Here is a 25,711-nt window from a genome sequence, read left to right on the forward strand (position 1 = left end):
CGTCTGAAAACAAACCTTCCAGCTCAGCGAGCAAACTCACATCCAGAACCTCAACCTGAGCTACAAATCTTCTCAAAACTCACTACTTTGTAGATAGACGACAGCAGAATTTGGAATGCAATGTTAATGACAGTTCCTGGCTTTTAATAAATATGATAATTTAGATACATTAAGATACCTGGTCTTAGTTTCAAAATCCTGAGCTGGTCCCTTCCAATACTCAGCCTCTGAGGGATCATCTGCATCTGGCTTATCTTCTGATTCTGAATTAACAATTATATTTCATAAATAAGTGCCATAACAAACAGTGATCACAGTTCAATAACATATCAAGAAAAACATTCCAATTAAATGAAAAAGTATTGGAAATAAGTACTTTGCATCTGTGTTTGCTAAGGAAGAGGAAGTTGATACAATATCAGTAGAAGCAGTTATGCCACAGGTAAAAGATTAGGTGAAATTGACAGGTAGGATCTACTAGAAAAGGGCTGACTATGCTTAGAATGGATAAATCCCATGATGACAAAAGGGGTGGGGGGGGGGGGGGGCGCGGGAAGGACTGAAATAGAACATAGAACATAGAACAGTACAGCACAGAACAGGCCCTTCAACCTGACATAACATTCTAATCTTCCCTCAGCATGGAAGAAGTGCCAGAGGATTAAGAACGGCAAAATGTGACACTCATATTTAATAAAAAATTTTAGGATAGTCATGATAGCTACATGCCAAATGCAAGTCATAAATCATGGGTAAGAGTTTAGAAATACTAATCAGAGCATAATAAAATCAATATGTACTTGAGTAAATTTGACTCATGAAGGACAGAAGGGTGGAGGAGATTCATCAGAATTATTGCAGGGATGAAGGATTGACTTTAGCAACAAAGTTAGGTCAGAGAAGACAGTTGCTCTACTTGGAGCAAGGAAGTTAAAGGAGGTTTGGTAAAAGCGAGCAAGATGATGACAGGTTTGAATGAAGTAGGAAAGGAAAGATACAAGGACTAGGTGATGTAATGTTAAGGCTTTAGGAGAGGAGTGCAGGGGATAGGGAGTTATGAGAGGAAGAACATTTTTACTCAGCAAATAGTAATGATCAAGAATTCCCTGTGCACGAGGGTGGTGGAAGCAGAAACAATCAGACGCGAAATTGGATGCACATTTGAAGGAATTAAACTTTTCAGAACTACACAGTCTGACTGGATTGCTCTGCGAAGACCTGGTATAGTCTTAAGGTGTGAATGACCTTGTATTGTAAATGACTACTTCCTAATGTAGCAGAATGTTATGAAACGTTTTTTTTAGTGGCATCCACTTGCTCAGAAGAGGCAAATGTTAAAGTATTGTATCAAGATCACAACTACAATCAGTCTGATATAATAGGGGAACAAAACTGTAAACCCAATTCAGTGTGAAAGCACAGGAAATACATCAAATGCAAGTTTGCTTAAAGAAAACCACACCTCAATTGAACACCCTGATCAAATTAAGTGGGTTTGCTAAGATACTTGTTACAAAATTATATATTTTCCATTCTGAAGAACTGCTAAAGCTCTTTATTAATAAGATAACTTTATTCAGTAGCAACTGGTTTGAATATAAATGGAACAATTATAGCAGAATGTTTACTGTACTAGAAACTGCACTCAACCAAAACATTTTACCTGACAATGCACTGAAAGTTAATGTGGCAGGTTGTATGGAAAATACTGTAAAACTTACAACTGCTATGTTCAGTCCAGACCAGCTTGCAGGTAGCATCATAAACAGATGTATTTTCAAACTTCCCGCAGGATTGTTAATTAAAACTACTGGCTTCAACACTACTGCAAACCAAGTTTATGAAATACCATGATGTTTCAGCGTAGCCATGTGATGGTGGTGTAAGCAATGCCATCCTTATCTTAGGAAAGCTGAATAAGAGACCAGTGAAAGGGGCAGGAGAGAGGGAGAATGGGGGAAGGTGTAGATGCGGAAGGGGTAAAGGAGAGGTACGGAGTGGGGAGACAGGGAGACAAAGAATAGGAAAAGGAGTGATCCAGAACAGAGGAGAGGTAAATAGTGCATTATGTAGTTGAGTTTTTTGGTCAGGAGACAAAGATGATTGATGAGGACAGGACAGTGGATACCGTCTACATGGACTTTAGCGAGGTACCTTTGACAAGGTACTTCATGGCAGGCCGATAGAGAAAATGAAGTCACATGGGATCCTCGGTGAGGTGGTAAGATTGAAATAGAAGTGGCTGGATCATAGAGAGGAAGTAACAGTGGAAAGGTGTTTTTCCTGAAGGAAGTGGTAAAGTGATGAATAAGGAAAAGTTCTATATACTAAACCAGAATACTGTATGTTTTATTATCAACATCCTCAACCTTTCCTGCGTCCTTCGATGATTTACACACACCAAGATCTCTCTACTTCCACAAACCATTTAAAATAGTACACTTTATACTATTTCACCATGTCTGCTCACATTTCTCAACGTTCAGCTCTATCTGCTCACTATCTCCACCAACTTGTCAATGCCCTTGTGCTAGCTGCCATTGAAACTGTCCCCTGAATACTAATATCTAGTTCAGTTATACACATATGGAAAAGCAAGTATTCCAATACTGACCAATGGGAAACTCCACTACAAACCTTTTTCTCGTCCCAAAAAATATTCATAACACCATGAGAAATATGAACAGGAGTAGGCCATTCAGCTCCTCAATAGTAATGTAGTGATCTGACACTCTGTCTGTCCACTTTCACGTACTTTCCTTATAAACCTTGGTTCACTTTTTTTTCTTTATTCATTCATTCATTCATCGGGTGGGGGCGTCGCTGACCAGGCATCATTTATTGCCCATCCCTAATTGCCCAGATGGCAGCTGAGAGTCAACCACATAACTTTAGATGGTCACATGTAGGCCAGACAGGTGAGGATGACAGATTTGTTTCCCTAAAAAGGATATTAGTGAACCAGATGGGTTTTTTCAACAATCGACAATTGGATCATGGTCATCATTTAGACTCTTAATTCCAGATATTTTATTGAATTCAAATTCCACCATTTGCTGTGGCAGGACATGAACCCAGGTCCCCAGAACATTATCTGGGTCTCTGGATTATCAGTCCAGGGATAATACCATTAGGTCATTGCCTTCCTGTACTGATCAATTATCTATAACAGCCTCAAACATGAACTCTATCCCCACTGATCTCTGTGGAAAAGATTTCCAAAGACTCTCAGCCTTAAGAGAATAAATTCCAATTTATCTCAGTTTTAAAATTGTCACTCCTAAATTCTGAGACTATGTCCTGTTGTCCTCGATTCTCCCATGAGGGGTAGTATCCTCTACACATTTACCCTGTCAAACCCTTTAAGAGCCCCATATGTATCAATGAGATCACCTGTCATTCTTCTAAATTCCAATAAGTTGAGTTAACCATTAACCATTTCTCTCTCTATTCTATCCCTCAGCCAATTTTCTATCCATATTGCTGCTAAGCAGGAAAGGGAAGAGAAGCAGGAGTGAAGAAGAACAGTAGAATAAACAAAAATAGGCTGAACACAGACAAAAGTCATGCTAATTCTTGTTTAAAAGGGTTCCTACAAACAGTGATCTTGGAAAGATCATTATGATCTAACAGAACAGCAAGGATTTATTTTATGTTATGTACATCTTAGAACTCTCGCAGACTTTTCATTATTTTTGTTCCTTATCAATTTTGGTTTGGAACAGACGAGGACTTGTGGACATGGAGAAACAGCTTGTGGCAAAAGGAAAAGAACTGACTAATCATCTAAGGCCGGGCATGGAGGTTAATTTCAGGCTAATTCTTGACTAAAAGGGTTCCTACAAGCGGTGATCTTGCAAAGATCATTATGATTAAACAGACAGAAGTCGGCTTTTAGCGACGTCAGTATTTGGGAATTGGTTCAAGCAAGTCAGGAAGAGGCTCTATGTTCAAGAAGATAGCAAATGTTGAATAATAACTGAGGCCTCAAGAAGCGACAGTCAGTCTTGCATGGGCATGACCCGGATTGAAGTTGACTGCTTGAACTCTGTTTTTGGAGGCATGAGTGCTGGCGACACATCATGTAGGTTTGAAAGCTTTCTGAAACTTTTCAGAAAAGTGGCCAAGGAGGTGACATCTATACATGTAAACAATGCAGTCTGAAAAACATTTATGTAATTTGGCCAATTTTGTTTATCTCTTAACTATGTTTATTTGTCTGTCCATCTGTCATATGAATGGGGCTGAAAACAAACATTTCAGTTTAAAAACAGATATTAATCAAAATACCTTGTTCTTTAATTTTTTCTCTGCTAAAGTTATTGCTTTTTTTTAAAAATAAATTTTAAGCCTTTCAAGATATAAAACTGGTGTCTAGAATTAATTGTTCACCAAGACCGAGATTGGATTTTCAAAAGTCTGTTCAGGAATCACTGCAGAAACGACTGAGGGTCTTCGAATGTTTTAATTTTACAAAGGTAGAAAGGCTAATTTGGTTCAGCTGTCTGCCTGTGTTGTAACATTGATATCATCTCAGTCAGTTACTGGTAAGATAGCCAAAAGATTAAAAATATTCATAAAGTCAGGGGAAAGGCCAATAAAGAAAATGTCAGATGGCTTGAGAAAAAGGGGAGAAAACGCACAGGCCAAAGGAAATATTGGACGGATTTACACATCATACAAGAATTTTAACTGAAGGCCTTTGAAAGCTGCTTATGAAGCATGACCGGTTAGACAGGACGAACCAACAGACATAAGCCAAAATATTTCACATTTTTCCACACATTTGTAGAAGTAAAATATCAATGGTTAGGATTGGCCTGAAAGAAACAGTTTGCACTGAAATGGCTCCCATTATTTTTCAGATATTCCCAAATCAACTCAATCAGTGGAATACTTCTGAAATGTTGTCACTGTTACGTAAGCTGGCATGGCAGGCAGGCTGTACATAGTAAGGCCCCACAAACAGCAATACAAAGGGCCAGTTAATTATTTTTGTAAATGTTAATTACAGGGTAAGTGCTTGTCAGAACATCAGGAGAAATCCTGGTAATGGTAAATTAAGTGCTTAAATCATGCAGTAGGACTTCACTTCAATTCATAACCTTCCACATCAGATCAGAGTCTGTTACCAATGAAACAAAGTTGGTGTTCCATACTCAAAATACTTTAATAGATTGAACCTTTACAAGGCTCAACTGAACTAAAAATAAAATGCTGGAAACAAATCAGCTAGACAAGCAAGGAGTTAGTTTTTGCCATTACAGAATTCTCAGTATTTTACTTCTACTCTGTTGAAATCAATTTACTTCTATATATGCAAATAGCAGCCAAAAAATGATATCTGTAAAGATTAAATGCTTTAAGTTACATACTATAACCATAAACAGCCACAGGTATCATTGCGCCAAAGCAGGCATTGTTTATGAAAAATTACCTTGGTCAGAATCAAAGTTTTCTGTTAGGGTGGATTTTCCTGTGAATATAAACAAAGCAACAATTGATAACCAGTAAATTTAAAGAAATGGAGGGCAAAGTGTCTAACTACATTAAAGAAGTATTGCAGTTTCTCAACGTAGAAATGAGATCTTTATAATCCCACTCTGAACTGTTATTCATGATCTGACTTTCCCTGAAGGAGATGCTTTAATAGTCCCAGGTTTTGTATTAATCCTTGTAATTGCATGGACTTTGCTACATCTAGATGCTGCATCCATCAGTGACTGCTACAAGGTTGTCATTTTAAGTGAGTAATCTTGATTTCTTTGCAGTTTCCATGTGCCTTCATATAAGCCGAGCACATCCCAAAACGAACTTGCAAGACTGCTGCCTGGGAACCTAGGGTAATAGTGTTACTGATTGACAACATGTTTCTATTGAAATCAACGTTCATTTTATTCATGTAAACCACAGCACAGTGCCTTTAAATCAGGTAGCTCCATGGGTATTAATTCTCCGGGACTCTTGGCAATGTATCAAATTACCGCTGTACGAAAATGTGAACAAAGGTACTAACTCGGCTGGACAATACTTCTGTCAGCAGTTTGATACATTTGCGGACAGCAAATTGCTTGCAATTGCTTGTGGCAGATCTGTCCCCAGTATGGAAACTGCCTGCAGATGGCACTCCCCATTTAAAATTTGAATTATATTGTGTTTTTGTACAATAGTTTATTAAACAAAGGATTATTTTCGTGTCACCTACCCTTGCTTTTAGAACTAGGCTTCTCTGTGGTCTTGATTCTTTTTTCTGCTGGGTTGTCATGGTGGTGTTCCTCTTCTCGATGTCTCCGTTTTACTGCTTTCACTTCTTTCCTCCTTCAGTTAGTAATACAGTAATATTAAATTGTAAAAACACCTCATATTTTACATATATGAAGGGAAAGCTAAATTTATTCTCACACACAGTTCCGTTCTTTGTAGGCAGAAAGAATATATCCACACATTGTAACTTTTTCCACTGAGGAAAGAGCAATGGAAACAGTCAATCCTTGTTGCAACCCCCGGCAATACCCTGGCCAATCACAGTTGACTTGCCTGGTCTGAATTTAGTCAATTAACTAAGAATCAGTTAACAACTCCCAATGTAACTCTACGCCAACTACAGTCCAACCAATCAGGGCCTTTTTCTTAAATGTATAAATTTTTGATTCTTTGCAAAAGATGGTTTACTTGCATTTCAATCCTGATGAGTGCAAGGTGAAGCATTTCAACTTAATTTCACTTTTCTGCAATGTTTATGTCAGTCCTATCAAACAATCAATTTTAATGGGACTGTGGCAGGAAAAAGCATGAGATGGAAATATAAATGGGTATCAACATTGCAACTGACAACTCAAGAGAACATTCCGATGCTCAATAGAAAGTCTGCATCTGCTTTTGCATTCTATCAGGGATTTGTAGGATAATTAGGAGCAAGGCAAAAGACAAAAGGCCTGACAGGCAGCTTTTACTATATTATTTTAAAAGCAACTGAACAGTTGCTGCTACAAAGTTAAAAACAAAAATCGCAGCAGCTTAACAATCCAAAAACTACTTGTGGGAAATTTGAATCATTACAAATAATCCAAGTTCATAACTTGCATTCAGTAGGAAGTCGCAAGTTGTGGAAAAAAAATCAGGTCACACTTAAAGTTTGGGGGAAGACTTAAGCACAAAGCAAAACTTTAATTATATAGTAAAAGACATTCAATGAGAAAATACAATTACATTGTGAAACATCCAGTTGATTAAAAAGAACATTTTGTACATTAGAAATTTTAGTTATAGGTCCGCAGCAGTAGAAAACTTGAGTATTGCAGAAAAAGAAAGAATTTGAAGGTTTTTGTTTTGCATTCACCTGCACAATTTACAAGAAACGCTTATGGAAAGGGAAAACGTTTTTAATACTTTATCATATTGGTGGCCTGTTTGTTCTGCAAGTGGACTCTGATTGGTAGAGATGCTGCCATAGAGAATGCACCAATTAGATGAAGACTGACAATTAACTGCCAAACTTTATTTAAATTAAATCCAGGCTAGTTGACTCACATTGTCAAAGCACTGGCCTGAGAAATGAACCAGAGAATGGCTGATGCATGTTTTATTGAGCTGAAACAAGCACAATGTGTGTCCATTTTCTTTCCATACTTATACATGCAGCTTCTGGTCTACATAAATCCAGAAAACTGCAGGCCCAAATAACAAAGTTAGATTAACATACTGTTAGGGCTTCATTAGTAAATGTTGCTGAATTATCAAATCCCATCTAATGTCAGACATTGCGTTTGGAGGTTTGCAATCACAGGCAGGGTCAGCACGTTGCTTACTGTGAACTGTGAAGCGGCAATCTAGCAGTTTTTAGACATTTGACCTTCATGCTTGGCATCGCACTGGTATTCAGCTGAGAGGTAAAGGCAACAATAACAGTGCGCTACTGCTGATTCCAGCTCCAGTGCCATGTGAGTACATGCAATAACTATATTAAAGTCATTGGTTCCAAATGCACTGGCAGGAGGTTCGATTAATCATGCTAGCCTATACAACAATTTTAATTTATTACATAGATAGCATTTTATGTTTTTATTTAATACACAAACTGATTTGAGACAGGATGTATAAGTAAGTGCTTACAGTCACTTCAGTTGATGTGGTTATGTAAAGGTTATCAACTTTGGCAATCTGTAAACAGTACGATTATAATGCAGAGATAATGGGAACTGCAGATGCTGAAGAATCCAAGATAATAAAGTGTGAAGCCGGATGAAAACAGCAGGCCAAGCAGTATCTCAGGAGCACAAAAGCTGACGTTTCGGGCCTAGACACTTCATCAGAGAGCTATAATGATTATAATGCAATTATTTTGTATCTCAATTTGTTTTATTTTAAGTAATACCATAAAATAAATTATATTACCTGTGGTGATAGTTTAATTTATAGGAGCATTCTGGACACAATCCTATGAAGGAAATGTAATATTTAGTTAAAATATAATTTAAGAAAGATGTGACATTATTTTCAAACAGAAAATAACAAAATTCAACCTAGGTGGGTTGACTAAATGGCCCTTATGTTCTTAACATGTAACGTGACTTATTGTCTTACAATTTATATGAAATTAGAAGACAAGCAAGGCCACATTGATAATCTTTTCCTTGTACCAGCAGTCAAAGTCACAGATTTTTGCAATTTAAAACAAATTTTTAAAAAAGTAAATCACCAAAATATAATTGTAAAGAGCAGACGGTTAGCCAATCAGAAACAGATATTTTCCTGGATCTCAAACTAGACAAATAAACTTTGACACACTCAAATGTAGGAACAAAGTGATAAAGATGTGACTTACTCAGTTTCACAAGGGCATTTCTTTTCTCTCCATGTTCTATATAACCAAAATTAACCTCCCAACTTTTCAATCCTTCCTTCTCGTCACAGTGCTTGTTACCACAGCAAAACTGACCTGGTATGGGGGGGAAAGAAGATTAACTCAACCACAGAAATACTGTAACTTCTGATTCTTTGTTATTTCTTGTTTTAGGCATGAGACAGTATCATCATTGGGGTTTTAGTTTAGAAAATTACAATGACAGTGAAAAATTTGGAAAAAAATTGTATGTTGTTTCCATAACTGAAAACTATCAGCTATTTTTTGATAGTATATCTGAAACAATTGCCAGAACATCCATTTTAAAACATGTGGCATTAATTTCATTATGTAAATCCCCACCGTTTAGATGCCCTAGAAATTATGGTCATTCAGTTTTGTGTAAATTTGTAGAAGTACATGAATGAATCATTATGAAACTCCATTTTTATAGCCCAGAAGAAAACCTGTACTGATTAAATAAATATTACTATTTTCTAGTCTAAGCTTAAGGATTTATTTAATAGTATTTGGCAGATCATGGGATCATGCTCCTGTCACCCTCTGAATTCAATTTGCACCAGTTTGACTTTACCATATTTATATAAAAGTGCAAGTTGCCAATTAATTGCTTGCGCTTGTCCTCAAACATCTCAAGCCTCTACTGTAAAGCTTGAATTCTAGTGTAAGGACTACAGCCAATGCAATTTCAATTTCCTGTTAGGTTTATCATTGACTTTTAACATCGCAGAGTTGTCCCCAAATTACTGAATAAGCAGGATCACCATTAAATTTCCCAAGTTTACTGAAATAATAAGTTCAAATCGTGTAGCCATTTTAAGAAAATGCAAATGGAGGATTAATCAAACAATATATCAGGCTGGTGTCTTTGTTAAAAAAAACTATGCAAATTTAAGAATTTTAGACTTGCAAAATTGCAAAACGTGTAAAATAAATGCAGTGATATAAACTCATTTCACTATTATGGCTCTTAATTTTTGGAAACACCACACAATAAAGTTACCCGAAATATAAAAAGGAACACTTCCATAAATCAAAAACAAGTTAGTTGTGTTGAACACATTAAATGCAGCACTGGTTTTAACAGTAAAGTAAATAAATATGAGGTGCACTGAACTAAGCATTTGTGCAACATATCCACTGTCTGATAGACCAGAAATACTCTCTGTTTAGCTTCTCAAGAACTTCTACAGTGGAGAAGTATAGCTATGCCAATAAGTGGCCCCTTTACACTGTTTGCGGTACATAAGAAGATTGTTTCTTGTTCCATACGCAGAATGTGTGAATGGTCTGCAGGGTCAAATAAAAATAAACTCATGCACTTTTGGAAATCTGAAACATTCAATGCGTCAGGCAGCATCTGTGGAGGGAGACAGAGTTAACATTGATGGTTGATGGCCTTTCATCAGGACAGAGAGAAAATACAAATGTGACAGTTTGAGTAGTTGAAGCTGGAGTGGACAGAAGGAGAAAAAATGGTGGTGTGAGATACGGTAAAGGGCAAGGGACATTAAAATACTAGACGAATTCCTGCTGCAAAAATTAAAAGAGTGTGATAACGGATTCAAAAGAGAAACAAAAATTATATCCAGCTGGGACACGAATACAGCAACATGAAGGAGAAAACACACCTTTAAAAAAACCCAGAATAAGATAGAGGCAGAGGTTATGATCGAGTTAGGGATGGGCAACGAATGCGCCCTAGGCAGCAATGCCCTCATCCTGTGAATGAATAAAGAAAGAAAATAAATCAATATTACATCCAGAAAGCTACTGAAATACTGAGACAAAAAAGGTGCTGCTTTTCAAGCTTGTGATGAGCTGCTGCAACTGATCACTGACAGGCCATAAACTGAAAGGCGAGGTGTGCATAAAGTGATGAATTAAAAAGACAAGTAACGGGCAGCTCAAGATTGTGTTTGCAGTTTAAATGGAGTGGTTTTGCAAATGGTTACCCAGTTCATGATTTGGTCAACGAGCTTTCTAAATTCCATATCTGAATCATAATTTGGGTCAGTCTCTAACTGTATTAGCCAGCTGCAATGTTTGTTTTAGCATTACAGAAACATTACCTTTCCCTGAAATCACTTCTTTATCCACTCGCCACCGAAATCCAAACTGTCAGAGAAGAAATTGAAATTAGTAAATTGTAGCATAATGTAATCTAGACCTACACAAAAAGAACAAACTGCCTGCAAAATATTGACTCTTTGCCCACTGCCTTTTGAACATGAGTTCCCTAATACTTATGTCACATTCTGGAACAAAAAGATTTTCATCTACCTTAGATGGGCAACTCCTTATTTTTAGAAACAATAACACCTGGTTCTAGATTGTCCCACAAACAGTGCTACTCTTTCAAGGCCCTGTACAATCTTATATGTTTCAACCAAGCTACCTCATTCGTCTAAACTCCAGCAAATACAAGCACAGCCTGAACCATCCTTCATCGTTAAGAAAATGTGCCTATTCCAGGTATTAGTCCAGTAAAACTTTTCTGAACGGGAGCCAAATAACTACATCCTTGCTTAAACAAGGAAACATTGTACTCCAGATATGATCTCACCAATGCACAGTAAAAGTGAAGTATAGCCTCCATACTACTGTATTCAATTCCCTTTGCAATAAACAATTTAGCTGAATTACTTGCTGTACCTGCGTAATAAACACTCTATGACTCATGCAGTAGGGCACCCAGATACCTCTGCATCTTCATGCTCTCAAAACTCTCACCATTTCGACAATCCACTCCTTTTTTGCTCTTCCTGGCAAAATGTTTAAACCTATGTTCACTTAGTATTCCATATTTGTGTCACCTTTGTAGCATGAAACTTTTAATTGTATTACGTTAGCAATTAGCCTTACGTAAGCATAAACAAGATTTATTGGGGGCCATACTACCCTATTATGAGCAGCCATGTTTCAAAAAAAAGGTTTGATCTTAGAAGAAATGAAAAATAGCCTCCAAATGGAGTTGGACAATGGGACAATGGTCATCCTGGTATCACTAGTCATTAGCCAAGAGAGTTTGGACAGGTTATTGGCACAGCAGAGATGGCTAGGCCAAACATAAAGTACATCAACAGGTTTAAGTGGGGAGAGAGATCTTGAAGGGAGATCAGGAGTCGCCCTTCATCAGCCCAAGGGAAAACAAAGACAGATGTTACGAAAGACTATCATTGTGATACTGTAAACTTCAGTATTTTAATAATCGCTCATAGATTGAAAGAAGCAGTAATAACTCTGTCTGGAAGAAATTGTTAAGTGAAAAGGGCAAACAGTTACACAGGAATTCAAAGCAATTAGCCATATCTGTAAGAAGGAGTTGAAGCTACATAAACTGAACTGTTAAGTAACTGCTTGATAAATGGCTATCCTATGCCACAAGGACAAATAATTACCCTGCAGAAGTTAAGGAGTTTGTTGCAGGAAAACGGTGTCTTCAAATAGACTGTCGATCTCAAACATAACAAGGAACAGAGAAGCAACTTTTGATAAGAAGGCAAGCTGCAACTTGATGGTTCCATAGCAGTCGTTAATATTGTGAATGAATGAATCTAAAGAATCATCAATAATGTCATACAATAAACATGAAAGAGAGAAAGTTGCAAAGGATTGAACTCCAGGATTCATCAGAAGCAAATCTCCAGAGAACAACACCGCATAAGGATCAAAACCTGGACACTTCCAGAGACAGACACTGTCAGCTGGGATTGCAGTTAAATTCCACGATTAATCTGATAATAGCCAAGTTGTGTTGTGAGGCTTAATTGGTTTACTTGAGGGGTCTTATTTTGGCTGCTACATGCAAAAAAAAAGTTTAAGAAACTATTTGTGTTAGATTGTCTGTGAGATTTCTTCTTTAGTAGCTAAATTAAAGACAGCTTGTGGTAATTTACGCATAACACCGTGAAAGATTGCAAGATATCTGGGACGTGAGAGTGTTCTGTTTCTACTCAATTTCCTGAATGGGTGAAGCATTTTTATTTGACTTGAGTCATATATTTATTTTTTATTTACCCAATTAACTAATGTACCATATGAACCACTGCTTCTCAATAAACTCTCAAAATTGCTAAAATTGTTGACTGCTATTTTAGGTAACAGATCAGGACCCCACCAAATCAACACCATGTATAGTGGGTCCTTCCTCTGGACTTTTCTTTCTTGTCAAATTGTATCTATTCAAAGTGTAATCTGAAACATCCCCTTTTCATATCCTTACCTTACTGCACTTGTATCTGCTTAAATCAGCTATACAATATTCTTTGAATAATTTATCGTAGTATTTCTTTGCCAGCATCTTCTCCCTAGAAGATAAAAAAATTATTTTGCAGCATACCCTAAAAGTGAAAGGAAATGATTTTAACTCATATGCCTCCAAACTGACATTCCATTGATTTTCTGGTTAACAGCTGGTAGATATCCAGCTATACAACGTGGGCAAAAACTGAAAGAGCTGTTGATGCTGTAAATCAGGTACAAAACAGAAGTTGCTGGGAAAGATCAGCAGGTCTGGCAGCAAGTGAACAAAAAAAAAATCAGTTAGAATTTCGGGTCTGGTGACCCTTTCATAGAACTGGTGGAGCTAGAAAAACATCAGTTTCTATGCAGAAAACAGAGGAGAGGTTGGGGTAGCGACTAAATGATGGGATAAAGGATAGAGCCTGAAGAGAGAGAACAGCAATAATGATCTGGCTGGGAGGGTGAATAGTTGTTAATGGGGACTGTTAGTGAGTAATAATAGGTAGTGTGTATTGGCAGGCTATGTGATAACAAGGCCTGGTGTGTGGTGTAGGAGGCTAGGACATGGGAGAGTTTAGGCTTTAAAATTATTGAATTCAATATTGAGTCCGTAGGACTGCAGGACCCCAAGCAGAAAATGAGGCGTTGTTCTTCCAGCTTGTGCTGAGTTTCACTGGAACACTGCAGCAAGCCAGAGACAGAGATATTGGCCAGGGGAAAAGGTGGTGGGTGGTGTCTTAAAGTGGCAGGCAACTGGAAGCTCATGGTCTTTTTTGCAAGCAGAACGTTGTTATGTATTTAACTCAAGTGTTGGCTTTGGTCTCCAAAGAAGTCAGATCTCAATTGGCAGCAAGCCAAGTTACATCAAGTCCCAAACTTTCTTTTCCTGAAAGCTCAAATGGTAAATGTACATAAATACTGGCTCTGCCCATAGTTAATTCTGATCTGCTAGGTTTCTAGGTTATTGTGGGGTACAGTTCAAGGTTTATACATGCAAAATCTACTGAAATGCTCAGCTTAAATTGAGAATCTTGAAGCAATTTAAGTAAGATTCAGGAAAGTACCAATAGAAAGGTAGCTACCACATTATCTCTCTCAAATCCTGACAAATAAACCATTTTATATTTCAGCATGAAACGTGGTCAGAGTGATTTTCCAGATAACTACCATTGTCAAGTTTGCATTATACGCAAGCAGTTTTTTTTGAGGAGACAAGTAAGCTATAATTTCAATTACAAATACAACTATCTAACAGCTTTTAGTACAGGACTGATGGATTGGCGTATAAAATTTTGTTAAATGATCAAAAGCGCTTATATACAATTGAAATAACAGTGGAACAAAATACTTACTGGTCCCTTTATGTTTTGTTATCCCAAACATACGTTTTGTCCAGAAGGTTGTAAATTATAAGCAGGAACTAAAATAACAAATGCACATGATAAGAAGACAAAAAATATCCAGAAGCACTTGGGTAAAACACTAATTACCAAGTCATATCGGCTTCATCATCCTCTCTCCACAAAAACCTATGGTTTTCTTTTATCACATCCAGGTCTGTTTTATCATTCACTCTGGAAAAGAAATGATCAGTGGACTCAGAAACCACAGAGTTCTAAAATCTAAAAACACTGCCAAGATCAAAAACACAATTAGTATATTTAATCATGGATATTTAAATTTAGATCAGCAGCATAGTAGAGAAAACGATGCATCTGCTTTGCAAAATTACTGAAACTAAGATCTGCAAGATTTCTGGTACGCACATCATTACGAAATACTGGCAGCTAAGGTTTTGTTTATTTTACCTCATCAGTAAAATCAATGAGCCATCAAGTATTCAAATTCGAAATTTATCCTCTTCTAGCAATTATTTTTAGCTTAAAAATTCAAACAAGATTCAAATAAAACATTATCCTTTAGATTTAACAAAGTCAAAACTAATGACTAAAATGACTATGGCAAAGGTAAACTATTCCTCAGATGTTAACTGGAAGCAACACTACATACTACACAAATTTTTCCACTGGAATCAATGCAGGTCATGATATAACACTGTATTAGCAATAATCAAATAAACTACAGCATTATACACAAATGAATTGTTCTTACTTTAATTTTCTGGTAACGTGATTATTCATGCTGGAGATCAGTAGGTAGATTTAGTATTAAGCATTATCTGTACTGAAAGAGTTACTGAGTTGTTACATATTTAGTTACTTACGTTGAGCGTTTCAAGTCTTCTTTCGAGCCACCATAGTACAGTAAGTAATCATTGATGTATTTCTTGTGTCGTGCATACTTGAAGAATTAAGAAAAATGTTCTATTTCTGTAGGAAGCAGCAAATGCCAAACAGTATTATGTCTGTAGAAATTATTCTAGCCTGAGAAGGCACATTTGAACTATAAAATTAGACTTGTGAAGAGAAAATAATTACATGATAACTGTTGCTGAGATCCCCATGTCTGTCAAGCTTTGATGCAAAAGGTTAAATTTCTCACCCTACCATTTGTTAGTTAATGTATGAAGAGGGAAATGATTGCGAAAGAGACATTTGCATTGCCAGCTTCATCTCTAGCATTGAGTGTTTCATCCCACTTATTGCAGCTGAAGTTTTCAGAAGCGTTTTTGCCCCAGACGAAGATTTAAAGTCACAAGTACATTAGTTTTACAATGACAGCAATCACAGGCATTAAGGTAACATCTTCATCAGTGCTGGAAAAACACCTTCTGCATCCTTCTGTATTACACTTCAAATTATAAAACCAGTGCTCCATTATCTTTTATCTTATAATCAAGGTAAAGATAATAAACATACTCAGAGCATTCTAGAAACTACACATAAATCTATGGCAGCATCTGTTTTAAAAGCACTGATATTTAATTTTATCAACCTATTACAACCAGTTTCATTTCTGAAATTGCAGTTTCTATCTGATTAAATGCTTTAGAAATTATGACTACGTTGAAATGGCATTTCAGATCAATAGTTATTTAACTACTATGCATTTATTGGTTATGTCCTGTTTGTAGTAAACTGCATTTCTGAAGCATGTCACTTTCCTGACAAGAAAACGTTTCATCCTTTAAACTTGAATACTACTATGTACCTGGAAGTGGCACGAGTTGGAATGAAAGTATCCAGGGGGTGGGGTGGGGAGACTAGCCTATCGGGCTTGTGGCTGTTATACTGTATGACTAATGCTACCAGTTGCATGAGTTGTTCAGTTTTTGGAAGTCTACAACTTTAATCATCATGCTGAATCAGAGAATAGTGATAAGGCAGAAAGTGGCCAATTGGTCAATCAGGTACTTACTGAGTCAGTGTAGCACCAATAAAGTTAGTCCCACTCCCCTACTTTTTCCTTTGGCTCTGTAATTTTTGAAGAAACCTGCCTCCACGTCTGTTTTAGAAGAGTAAAATCTAGACTGTAAATGCTTGTTCCACAAAAATTCCTTTCCTCACTTCACCTTTGATTCTTATCCAAATCATTTTAAATCTGTGCGCTTTGGTTCTTGACTCTTCTACCAATGGAGACAATTTGTCAAAATTACCTTTGTCTGAGGGATGAAGAACATCTTTATTTCTATGTTTCTATTAAATCTCTTCTCAACTTTCTCTTCTCTAACAAAAATAATGTTAGATGCTCTGATCTATCCATGCAAGTGAATCCCTGGAAGGATTCTTGTAAACCTTTTATATATTCTCTAAAGCATTCACATCTTCCCTGAAGTGCAGTGACAAGAACAGGACACAATACTCAGCTGAGCCTGAACTCGTGTTTTATAGAGGATCATAACTGACTTCTTTTTGTACTGTAAAGATCATCTTTTTATTTTTGTGCTTTTTAAAGCTGTGGACTAGAATGAAAATGCAGTCCTTTAAACCCAGCATTTTAAAGGATAAAAGCAAGTAGCCTGACACTCAGGGAAAGCGTTATGTTTGCTGTTTGAATATGTAGTCATTGAAAAATTGTAATTTTTCTAGGTTTCCATTGAATAAGGCTGCTTCGTCATAAGCTGTTCCTCATACCCTTACTTGTATTCTGAAATGTTGTCTCTGTTTAAGGATACAGCATCCATGGCAATAAGATGGAAACGTCGGTTTCTTGCTTCCTCTCTGACAAAAAAAATTACAAATTACATAAAGGAAACCTGTGTATATTGAAATTACGTAAAAAAACTCAGATACATATATATATATTTATAAACTCAAGTACATATATCAACTTTTCAGGGCATCCCATATTCGTAGTGAATAAATTATTTTTGAAATGTGTGGTTTTGTGGGCAAATGTGCACCCAATTTATGTAAGATTTTAAGAAGTAGGGATAGGAGTAGCCAGCTCAGCCCTTTGAGCCTGCTCTGTCACTCAACAGGATCACAGCTGATCCAAGTCCTTATAACTATTTTGGTGCATTTTCCCCATAACTCTTGATTTCCCCACAGATCAATCTATTTCAGCTTTAAAAATATGTAAGAGCTCTCTCCCACATCTGTCTAAGGCAAGGAATTTCAAAGACTCGGAGAAACAACTCCTTTTCTGCTCAGTCTCATATTGGCATCCCTTTATTCTGAGAGCCTGCCCTCTGGTTCTAGGCTCTTGCATGAGGGGAAACATGCTCTCAACATTTACCCTCTCAAACTACTTGGAATCCTAAATGATTCCATGAGATCACCTGTCAATCTTCTAAAACTCCAGTGAGTAAAGTCCCAAACTGTTTAGATTTTGTCCATAAAATAATCCTTCCATTTCAGGGATTATCCTAGTGAACATTCTCTGACCTGATCCCAATGAAATGATATCTTTCCGAAATAAGGGGCCCAAAACTGCTCTCACTACTCCAGATGTGGTCTCACCAGCACCTTGTACAGCTGCAGTAAGACTTCCCTACTCCAGCCCTTCTTGAAATAAGGGCCAACATTCCATACAAATTCATAAACAGAATTCAACTCTTTTAATGAATATTGATAAGTAATTAATATTGGCCAAGATACAGGAATAATCTCCATCACTTTGGTAAAATATCATACAATCATATCTTTCAGTTCACATAAAGATTCAAGAGAGATTACCTCCAACAATATAGTACTGAACTGTCAGTTAGATTCATTCTTCAAATCTTAAAAATCTGTAGATTCTAACGTTTAGAAATAAAATCAAACACTAAAGAAAAAAATATCCACATTTTAAAATTCCAGAAATATATTTACCTGTCTCGTTCTTGAACTGCAACTTGCTTGTGAGCCAATCGGGCATGCTTTTCCTTTTGGAATGGCTTTGTAAGTAGCGCAGCATCTTTATTTGTTCTAGAATTCAAACAGCAAACATATCCATCTATTTAATACATCACACTGAATAACGATAAAACACAGAAGAAATGAAAGAAAATACAATCTGAAATCTCAGTAATAAACGTGATTACCTACACTTGCAGCAAAATTTGAAGATAATCAAGATCAAGATAATCATAAGCACTACTTTTTTCATAACTGCTGCCTTATAAAATGAAAGCTTAACGCACGAGTGTTAAAATTACTCATGAGTTTTTAAGGCACAATAAATTCTAGGATCAAAAATAATCCTTCAGCTGAGAAATCACTTATTTTATCTAGGACAAGGTGCCAAAGTTTGTCTGAAAAAGTTCTGGATAAGTGCCTTGTATTTTTTCTAAGACTACATTAAAGGCACTATATATGTATGTTGTTACATAAATAAATATTACCAGATATTGATTGTACTGTAAAGTACATTAACCTTCTAAAAAAGTCATTTAGAGCTTGCAGCATTGAAAATCTTGGGAAGGTGTTGGAATTTATAAGCATGGCTACTTGACAGTGCACTGAGTATAGGAGTTGGGAGGTCACGTTGCGGCTGTACAGGACATTAGTTAGGCCACGTTTTGAAAGCTGAGCGCAATTCTGGTCTCCCTCCTATAGGAAGGATTTTGTGAAACTTGAAAGAGCTCAGAAAAAATTTGTAAAGATGTTGCCGGGGTTGGAGTATTTGAGCTATAGCTGGTGGCTGAAATAGGCTGAAGCTATTTTCCCTGGAGTGTCAGAGGCTGAGGGGTGACCTTATCGAGGTGGGCAGTGTTCAAAACTAGAGGGCACAGGTTTAAGGTGACAGGGTAAGAGATTTAAAAGGAACCTAGGGAGCAACTTCATCATGCAAAGAGTGGTGCGTGTATGGATTGAATGGCCAGAGGAAGTGGTGTGGAGGCTGGTAAAATTACATTTAAAAGGCACCTGAATGGATATATTATTAGGAAGGGTTTATGGGGTTATGGGCCAAATGCTGGCAAATGTGACTAGATTAATTTAGGATATCTAGTTGGCATGGACAAGTTGGGCCTTAGGGTCTGTTTTCATTCTGTACATCTCCATGACTTTATGACTAAATTCAATATGGAACAAAATAATCTTCCAAATGAGTTCTTTGAAAATTACCCCTTTTACCATTATTTTAAAAACACTCCATTTTCAGGTGTAGTTTTGGATTCCGTGGAGTAAATCTTTACATCCTCATAAATGAGTGCTTGCTAAATTTGTAACTCCAGAAGGTGCACACCACAAATATGGAGTTGTGACATCACTTTGAGCAGCATTCAAGCAATTGTCAAAGATGGCACAGACCAAAGTGAGCCAGAAAGGAATACGGTTCTCGCTGCCTTGAGTTCACCAGCCCCTCTAGAGCCATTGTTGCCTCCTGCACATCATCCCATGTCATGTTGCTCAATGACCTTATCTAGGTGTCCCCTGCTGACTCTATTTGCCAAGATTTATCTGGTCAGCAGGATAGCAACAGCTCAAGAAAAGTGGACAATGAGAACACTACAATGTCATTAGCAATGAAGGAAACTACGCATGTGGCAGAAGACCAAATAGGTGTCAAATGGTCATGTATTCTTTCCTGCTGGGTATCGGAAGATGTGAAGTATATACTTTTTACTTTAAACTCAGCTATGTGCGAAAAAGGACTTACCCTCTCTTTCTTGACTTAAACAACATCTGTTCATCATTGATAATAAAGCATGAAGCTGGATGAACACAGCAGGCCAAGCAGCATCTCAGGAGCACAAAAGCTGACGTTTCGGGCCTAGACCCTTCATCTAGGCCTGAAACATCAGCTTTTGTGCTCCTGAAATGCTGCTTGGCCTGCTGTGTTCATCCAGCTTCACACTATTATCTTGGATTCTCCAGCATCTGCAGTTCCCATTATATCTGTTCATCATTCTTTACCTCCCTATCCCCCAGTCAGTTAATGGCTGTTTATTTATACATATTGCTTTTCTTCACTATTTCCTCCTTCACTGCTCTATTACTCCTTCCCTTCTCGTTGCTTCTCATCTTTTTTTCATTGCCTTTGTTTTTACTACTGGAGGACATGAAAATTCGGGGCATTATCTTTTGTATTATTTGACAAAAAAGATGTTATAAACTATTATCCAGGTAGCAAGCACTGCTTCTTTCTTTTGCACCATTTCAATTCAGCTATGTTCAAGCCATCATTCTGTAGTCAAGAAAATGTCTTCTATATAAAAGAGTAAAGATAACTTTTCAAAGTGTATTCTTGTGGCCAAAAACTACAATTTCAAATAAAACCAAAATGAGGCTTAAAACAGCTACAAGAAAGCTTATAAAATACATTTCTTCTATATGTTCTATTTTTAACAAGAATCACATCATACCTTTGACTTTTACAGTTGGTTGTCTCACCGTCATTTTCATCCTCACTGAATTCTGAATCATAGCCTCCAAGACCATGCTCCTGTTAACATTAAAAAAACTGCAACAGTATTGTGTAGTTTGTTTTTCATATTAGTTCATGAAATGTGGGCATCGCTGTCAAATCTTCAATAATTATCAATCCTCCATTGAACAAAGGCACAATACAACTCTTCAATTCTTCTATTTAGAATTTAGAAGCACTAATTTATTAGACTACACAGTACTAAATCAGCACAAAACAGGCATAAGTTAGATTTTTTCTAAAATAATTGATGTGCACCTCTACAGGCAAAAAGCTATCACCCTGAACACACCTACAGACTACTGGTAAGGTCACAGCTAATGTATTTCCTTTGTTGAATCATATTAACCAGGCTGTTCTTTCCCATTTCACTGCATCACAAATTGCATTATCAAATTTAAATTTAACAACTGACACAAGCGTTCATTATAGTTGCATCCATTCCAATATTTGTCCATTAAGTACACTCTGAACTTAATAGTTTTAAACTAAGAATTCCATATTCATTTGAATGGTAATTGTTAAGTTCAAGTTCCTTTGGTTTCCAGTTTGCTGATTTTTTTTTGTTGTTGATTGCAACAATCCTAATCCCTTCTGCAATCACCATCTATTGCACCTGCTTCAGTCTCTCTACACCTCTTGTAGCCTCCTTCTTTCCCAATTCATCACCTCACCCCCAAAATAAAATGATGAGCTTGGGCCTCTGGTTCATGGTCCAGGGACACTACCACTATGCCACTGTTTTATATCACCCATCCTTCTTTATGACTTTAACTTTATGTTTATGATGTGCATTGAAGTTTTAAAACTTCACTACATCTTCACACCTAAACTTGTTCGAACTATGAATCATGATAGAAACATGTCTTTAGTGGAATTCAAAGGCTGCAACATTTAATTAAGAAACACATTTTCAGCACTATTTTTCATTCTATGGATGTTTCAGTAAAGGTTGGTGATACTTTGCCCAAAATCTCAGTTGCGGTAAAACAAAAGCTTCACAGTGAGTGAGATCCAAATATAATGTTCATCCAAAATTCTATTGCCCAGAACTTAACTCTCACAAAATCTCATAAGAATAAAGAACTAGGAACTGGATTAGGCAATTTACCACCTTGTGCCTGCTCCACAATTCAATATGATCATGGCTGATCTCACCTATAATGGGTTTGTTGCACACATTAATTTCATAAATTCACTATTTCCTCCTTCACTGCTCTATTACTCCTTCCGTTCTCGTTGCTTCTCATCTTTTTTTCACTGCCGGAGGATATGAAAATTGGGGGCATTAACTTTTGTATTATTTGATAAAAAAGATGTTATAAACTAATATCCAGGTAGCAAGCACTGCTTCTTTCTTTTGCACCATTTCAATTCAGCTATGTTCAAGCCATCATTCTGTGGTCAAGAAAATGTCTTCTATATTCCAGAAACATAGTAGTTTCAAAATGCACATCCTTATTATTAAATTCCTCCAAGCTTACCTCTCCACATCTGAGATTTCCAATTGTAGACATTTCAATAATTTCACAAAACTTGTTTTGGGCCCAAAACAAATTCTCCCTAGCTCACTTTCCTCTTTTAAGACAGTCCTTAAAAACCAAGCTTTTGGCCTTTCATGCTAAGAAGTTCTGTAGCACAGTGTTACACATTGTTTGATAACATTCTTCTGAACAGTCTTAGAACATCTTACTTCATTAAAAGCACATCAGGACATAAATGCATGCAGGTCCTGTTCTAGTTATGGAAACGTATTAGAATCTTGTAATTCCATAGGGAGCAGACTTCAGCTTTTCTGATGAAGGGTCTAGGCCCGGAACATCAGCTTTTGTGCTCCTAAGATGCTGCTTGGCCTGCTGTGTTCATCCAGCTCCACACTACGTTATCTCGGATTCTCCAGAATCTGCAGTTCCTATTATCTCTCTCTCCATCATGGCATATGAGTATCTTCCAAGTCCTCCAAGCCATTACAAAACCAATTTAAAATCTGCATATTCACACACTGAATCACTAGTGAAACATGTCAGCAACTTCACAGTCTGCATCAATGGTGCTGAGGTGTACGTGGTGGAGAGCTTCAAGATCCTAGGAGTAAATACCACCAATATCCTGGTCTATCCACGTCAATGCTGCAGTCAAGAAAGCATACCAATGCCAATACTACCGCAGAAGGCTAAGGAAATTCAGCATGTCCACAATGATTCTTACCAATTTTTATTGATGTACCATAGAAAATATCCTATCCACATGCATCATAACTTGGTATGGCAACTAGTCTGACAAAGGCTGTAAGAAATTACCAACAGTTGTGAATGCAGCCCAGTCCATCAGGAAAATCAGCCTTCCACCCACTGACTCCATCTACACTTCTTGCTGCCTCAGGAAAGCAGCCAACATAATCAAAGATCCCTCCCACCCTGGTTATACACTCTTCCACCTTTTTGCACTGGGTAGAAGACACAGAAGTTCAAAAATTCGTGCCAACATATTTAAGAGCTTCTTCCCCCCCGTTACCAGACTTCTGAATTGACCGCTCATATATATTAGAACTGACCTTTCTTTGTACCTTCTCTGTGTATCATTATATTTTGCACTCTGTTCTATTACCGTGACATACTTATGTCAGGTATTGATTTTTCTGGTTAGTATGCAAAACAATACTTTTCATAGTATCTCGGTCTGACCAACACACTCCTAAACTGACAAGAGATTCTATTTCAATCTTCAGACTCCTAAAAGTCCCTAAAATGTTTCATTCTGACATGGCATAGTCCTCCAGAGATCTTATGAGAGTTAATATTAATACAAAAGGTGTTTTCCCCCAGTTTGGATAGGTCTGGCAGTATTTGTAGAAAGAATAAGGAGATAAATTTTAGATCAATGACCTTTCACCTGAACATCTAATAAAAGCACATTGACTTTAAACATCAAACATCTCCAGAGGTGCTGCCAGGCCTGCTTTGTATTTCAGCATATTGTGTGTGTTAGATTTCCAGCACCTGCAATATTTGCTTTCATAACATGTTTGGCTCTGCATTACATAGTCTTCTCTTCAGGAAGATTTGTCAACTGTCTACATCTTTGATTACTGCTCCCTAATATCTAGGTTTCATAGCAATCACAGGTTTCACCCTCTTCCTAAATGTTTTTCATTTGATGAGCTCATGATATCTCCAACACTTATTCTGGTTTTCAAAGGGCAGGAGAGCTGTAAAAACAAGCATACTGAATGAAAATTGACCAGCAATCACTGAAGTTAGTTGAGTTATGCAGTCAGTCTACTCTTGAGAGTAACGAAGAGAAATTTTCACTAATTGGGAACAGGCAACTTTTAAAGGATGAAACAAACATAGAAACGGTTGGAGAAACTCAGCAGATCTGTGGAGACTGACACAGAGGCAGCTTCCAGTGTGGTACGACTTCTCCAGAACTTACAAATCTTCAGAGCTTTAAATGTACGTATGCTTTCGAAAACAACCACATAACGATCTTTTCTCTACTTCAGCTAACACAATGCTGAGATATTTTCTCTTCCAAGATATTTATAGGAAGACCCCATACTGAACGAAAACACCGACTTCCCAAACTCTAACCCTCGCCATGAATTTAGGAGTCCATCAGCCGAACGACGGAAAATAAATAATTATTAATTAATATCTAATAATAGAGCTGAAATCCCCCCGGGCTGCTGGCTAGCTGTCAAATCGCCTCGCCTTCTCACAAGCACCACTCCACTATATGTATGTATGTGTGTGTGTGTGTGTGTGTGTTAATGTTCCCAACCTGGACAAGATCCAACTTCTCTCCTCGCCCGCTCATCGCCCCCCTTCCCTGCGACAGATAATGACGCGGTCGATGGCGTCACCAGCCCGCGACAGGGCGCGGCAGTTATGCCGTTACCGGGAGGGGGCGCGAGGACGTGGTTCACGTGGGAGGGCGCATGCGTGAGTGCCATCGGTTGGGGACGTAAACACGTTTTTCCTGAGACAAAAGGGCGTCTGGTCTGTATTTTAGTATTAGGAGGTGCTATCCTGTTCTCCCTTCCAGGCTGTTTGGGAGCTGGAGAGGTTACAAACCGGCTAGTAATTGTCGAGGACATCCATCGCAGAAATAGGCCGTTCGGTCCTACACGCCCGTGCTAGCGTTTCTCCTTCACACCAGCCTGCTCCTGACTTTCCTCGTGCTCCGTTCAACGTACTGTTTCAAACGATGTATAGTGTGGCCGCCACAAACTGCATACACCCACCCACACTAGCAGCACAGAGAGAGCTCGTATTATTGCAGCAAGACGGCCGGTATCCAAATACATTTTAAAACATGTCCCATTCTACAAAAAAAGTACGAGTTGTATATGCTGTCATTTGCGCAATTACCAGTTGTGGAGGTTACCCAGTGTCTTATATTCATTCAGGGGATGTGGTCTTCACTCACTGGCTCATCATTTCGTTCCCATCCTTAGTTTCCCTTAGAGATCGACAGTGAGCTACATTCTTGAGCGCAGCAGCCCATTTGGTGTGATACACCTGCAATGTTTGTTAGGGTGATCCAAGATTTTGACACACTGATGCTGAAGGAATGGTGATATATTTCCAGAACATTGTGGTGAGTGGCTTGGAAGGAAACATGCATGTGGTGGAATTCCCAACCATGTGCTACCCTTGTCCTTCTAAATGGACATGGTTGTGCATTTTGAAGGGGCTGCTGGAGGAGCCTTGGTGAATTACTACAGTGCCTCTTGTAGCTGGTACACATTGTTACTGTGCATTGGTGATGGAGGGAGTGAACGTTGGTGAATGTGGTGTCCTGGATGATGTGGGAGTTACATGCATTCAAGCAAGTGAATTGTAT

At 37.7% G+C, this 25,711-nt stretch overlaps 2 protein-coding genes across 3 annotated transcripts in view; one reads left to right on the forward strand and one right to left on the reverse strand.

Moving 5' to 3' along the window:
- The window catches only part of fra10ac1 (FRA10A associated CGG repeat 1), a 30,210-nt gene extending 5,476 nt beyond the window's left edge, over positions 1-24,734 (reverse strand). Inside the window, exons 1-13 of the mRNA XM_048551287.2 lie at positions 24,647-24,734; positions 20,802-20,881; positions 18,325-18,420; positions 17,184-17,229; positions 15,333-15,409; positions 14,599-14,682; positions 13,089-13,173; positions 10,936-10,981; positions 8,825-8,938; positions 8,395-8,437; positions 6,206-6,318; positions 5,438-5,476; positions 179-263 (exon numbers count right to left, since the gene is read on the reverse strand). Coding sequence (XP_048407244.2) covers positions 179-263; positions 5,438-5,476; positions 6,206-6,318; positions 8,395-8,437; positions 8,825-8,938; positions 10,936-10,981; positions 13,089-13,173; positions 14,599-14,682; positions 15,333-15,409; positions 17,184-17,229; positions 18,325-18,420; positions 20,802-20,881; positions 24,647-24,682 — 944 coding nt within the window. The 5' untranslated portion in view covers positions 24,683-24,734. The remainder of the gene's footprint in view (positions 1-178; positions 264-5,437; positions 5,477-6,205; positions 6,319-8,394; positions 8,438-8,824; positions 8,939-10,935; positions 10,982-13,088; positions 13,174-14,598; positions 14,683-15,332; positions 15,410-17,183; positions 17,230-18,324; positions 18,421-20,801; positions 20,882-24,646) is intronic.
- lgi1b (leucine-rich, glioma inactivated 1b) overlaps positions 1-25,711 on the forward strand; it is a 79,738-nt gene that overhangs the window by 8,630 nt on the left and 45,397 nt on the right. The window contains exon 1 of one of the 2 annotated variants that reach the window (XM_048550639.1): positions 24,817-24,864. The exons of the other annotated variant lie outside the window; for it this stretch is intronic. The gene's annotated coding sequence lies outside the window, so the exon portion shown is untranslated. Of the gene's footprint in view, positions 1-24,816; positions 24,865-25,711 lie in introns of those variants that run through there. 2 annotated transcript variants of the gene reach the window in all.

This window comes from Stegostoma tigrinum, chromosome 20 (assembly GCF_030684315.1).
Source record: "Stegostoma tigrinum isolate sSteTig4 chromosome 20, sSteTig4.hap1, whole genome shotgun sequence".
NCBI lineage: Eukaryota > Metazoa > Chordata > Chondrichthyes > Orectolobiformes > Stegostomatidae > Stegostoma > Stegostoma tigrinum.